Source organism: Setaria italica, chromosome IX, assembly GCF_000263155.2.
Source record: "Setaria italica strain Yugu1 chromosome IX, Setaria_italica_v2.0, whole genome shotgun sequence".
In the NCBI taxonomy this organism is placed as follows: domain Eukaryota; kingdom Viridiplantae; phylum Streptophyta; class Magnoliopsida; order Poales; family Poaceae; genus Setaria; species Setaria italica.
Genome location: NC_028458.1, coordinates 22515780 through 22519382, shown reverse-complemented (window position 1 = coordinate 22519382; position 3603 = coordinate 22515780). Strand labels below are relative to the sequence as shown.

General features: G+C 45.8%; 1 protein-coding gene across 1 annotated transcript; it reads left to right on the top strand.

Moving 5' to 3' along the window:
- Positions 1 to 355: 355 nt before the first annotated feature.
- On the top strand, positions 356 to 1832 carry LOC101762834 (transcription factor bHLH96). Its single transcript, XM_004983154.2, has 3 exons — positions 356 to 883; positions 1057 to 1470; positions 1617 to 1832. Exons 1-3 carry the CDS (start codon positions 479 to 481, stop codon positions 1710 to 1712), a joined length of 915 nt encoding a protein of 304 aa, XP_004983211.1. The 5' UTR covers positions 356 to 478; the 3' UTR covers positions 1713 to 1832.
- The last annotated feature ends 1771 nt before the right edge of the window (positions 1833 to 3603 follow it).

The following is a 3603-nucleotide window of genomic DNA, read 5'->3' as shown; positions in this document are numbered from 1 at the left end:
TCCATCTCAACAAGCTATACACAGGACCTTTTTTCCTTATCAGTGCAAGCAATTGCATGAAGTAATGACCACTCATCGCTACCAGCAGCCCGCTACAGCAACAAAATGGCGAAAGCACCAAGAAGAAGCCAGGTGAAGGAAATGGACGAATCCTCCCTCTTGCCCAGCCCGGCCAGTTGAGTATTTCGTTCCGACTAGTTGTTACTTAAATCATTGGGTCTCACTCCCCCAGCACAAAAAACAGGCATCCCATCTACCTCACCCAGCCCTTCGTGTCTCCCCCACCACCTTCCCCCCGGCCTTATAAAAACCAGGCTACTCCTCCCTCCCTCGCTCCTCATAGGCCACACTCATTCCCTGTCCTCTCCCTCGTACGTCTGCTGGCCCGTGCCATCTTTTCTCCCCGTCTGTTTCTTCTTGTTGTTGCCTATAGGTGTGTGTCATCTCGTGCCTGAGCTTGTGGCTGTCTTCGTTGGAAATGGCATTACTGGATGCCGTGGTGTATCCCCAACCCCAAGGCCAATTCGGCTACGGGCACAGGGACGCGTCCTACGGGCTCCCTTGGTCGACGTCAGACGCGACCGGCTTCGGCGAATGGGACCCCTTCCTGCTCGCCACCCTCGTGCAGAATGCCGAGGAGTGGGGTGAGGAGGTGGGCTCCAAGGCCTCGCCGGAGCACGACGCGGCGCCGTCGTCGGCCGCTGGGCCGTCGCCGGCCACGACTCCGAAGAGGAAGAGGAGGCGGGCCAAGGTCATCAAGAACGAGGAGGAGATCGAGAGCCAGCGGATGACCCACATTGCCGTCGAGCGGAACCGCCGCCGGCAGATGAACGAGTACCTCGCCGTGCTGCGCTCCCTCATGCCACCTTCCTATGCGCAAAGGGTATTGGTTTTGTTTCACAATATTGTACTACATTATTTCCTTTTGTTCATTCCAAAGATCTGCACTTATAATTTTTACGCATTATTTGCTAACATTCCAAATATATAACACATACATCATATTTAGCTTCTTCATTCATACTTTGATCTTGATTTTTCTCCCTTTTTTTCTAGGGCGATCAAGCATCTATTGTTGGGGGAGCAATCAACTACGTGAGGGAGCTTGAGCAACTGCTTCAATCCCTCGAGGTGCAAAGGAGCCTAAAAGAGCACAACAGCAACTCATCCAATCCCTTCGCTAGTTTCTTTAGCTTTCCACAGTACTTCGCTACATCTGCCACCCACTGCGACGCCGGCAACCACACAATCGAGGAGGATACGTCCGCCAGGAGAACCCCGTCGTCGTCGGTCACCGCCGACATTGAAGTGAGCATGGTGGAGGGGCATGCCAGTGTCAAGGTTCAGGCGCCGCGGCGGCCAAGGCAGCTGCTGAGGCTGGCGGCCGGCCTCCAGCAGCTCGGGCTCACGATCTTGCATCTCAACGTCAGCACGGCCGGCGCCATGGTCATGTACTCCTTAAGTCTCAAGGTCAGTGACGGTTAATATTATATACAGAGTGCCTAATCATTCTACTAGCTACTTGTCAAATTCTTTATGCACTTTACAAAGGAATCAATTGGTGGCTGAGATTTAGGATTTGACTAACCTGTGGTTTGGATTTGATTTGATTGCAGGTGGAGGATGAATGCAAGCTCAGCTCTGTGGAGGAGATTGCAGCTGCAGTGCATGAGATTCTGGGGAGGGTACAGGAGGAGGCAGGCTTTAGTTGATACCAAAACTGTCTTATGAATTTGTACTGCTTGCCTCATTGTCTGCTCAATAGTCACTTGTGTCCTTGGATTCTTGCATGCGCAAGAGTTGTGTTCGATGGCCAAGAAAATATAAATATTTGAGCAGCAATTACTCTCTTTTATTTTTTCACGTGATGGGAGGTTAAATATACTCCCTCCGTTCCAAATTACTATTTGTTTTGACTTATCTAGATATAAAATTTTTGATATGGATCTAGATACATGTATATAAAAACTATGTACCTAGAAAAGTCAAAATAGATAGTTATTTGGAACGGAGGGAGTAGGGCCCAAAGAGTTTTAATATAGATTATATTGTTTCACGTGCGATTTTGATCTAACATATTCTAAGACAGCATACGAGTAGTACTAGCCACAAGGCGCATCGACCGACTACTGCTTCTGCCTCACACTAGCCAAGTTTCACTTTCACCCCTAGCTAGGTTTTGAGCATGTTTGTTTCAGCTTGCAATTACATACTAGGTTGTAACTGCAAATTAATCTGAAGCCCAAACAAACACTCAGATATTGCACTAGATTACGACAGTCTGGCTCCCTAAGTAACAACAGTCTGGGGCTCTCCCAAAATAACATTCTAGCAGTCTTTAAGTTTTACCAGCTTTTAAAATTCACAATCTACAAAGTGTGTTTCATGATGTGTGCAGCTAAAACAAACAGAAACCCTCAAGCTTATCGTCCACCCTCCTAATCGCACCCATAACTATTACTCCCTTGAAAAATGTAGCGTGTCATTTTATTTGGTGCAATCTTCAATGCTTCAATACTCAATATCTTATATACATGGTTTTGAAAATGAACCTAGCAGTACTAAACTTGTACCCCATAATCTATAAAATTTTAGGTGATGGTCTGATGGACTAACAAAGGTCGAATCATCGGTTGCATACGTGCTTATATTTAAAAAAAGAAAACGAAGGGAGTATTTGTCTAAAGTAGACATGATAGACCATGTATTTCTTTTACACGTCACTGTGAATAAATTATTTGGAAATTTCATACGGAAACCGCATTAACCCTTATATCCCATCATCAAGACATTCACCTTGTCTTGTCCCCAGCACTTGTTAGGCTGTTACCACCAATAGCATACACTTGTCCACTAAGCAGGTGTTACCCAAATGATCCCATCTATTCACCTCTCATCCCTACATGTCATCCCTACATGTCACGCATGCAGCTTGCCTCGTACTTCAATAAGGGAGCTCCTCCAACCCCAGAAGGAGGGTTTAGGTCTCAGTTGGCCCTAGATTTGCCTTAGCCAACTTGCTCCAAGCTCCCCCTTGATCAGCTTTGGGCCAGTCAAACCTGGGAGAGACACTAGGCCACAAAAGATTTGTGCCCGCCAGCACAGAAAGCTTCTGTGCTGGCGTGCCACCCACCAAGAATATGTATTTTCCCATCCTATATATTATTTTTCATGATTTATTTATAATTTCTATTTCCCACCAGTTGTTAGCCGTCAAATTGAAATATGTATCTCCAACCACATAACAACAAACTTGAATAATAAATAATTCACATAATTCAACATTTGGAATAGAGCTATTCTTTGCCATGCTAATATTAAAACTACTACACCCATCTATGAAGATCTTTGCATTCATCCGCCGTCAACACGTCATCTTTATCAAAGAATGCTTCAACCTCATGATAAATCTCGCGTTGGATGAACCTCGCCATGTCCCTACAAATGTTGTCGATGTGATCATCTTCGAGCACCACATGGTGAGTCTCGATCCTAGGCATTTGCAGGTATACAGTAAATGAAGATTAGGATGTATTACCATTAGGAAGTTAGTACATGGCAGTGTATAAGAGACTTACATCTTCAGGGTTCGTCCGATACCTC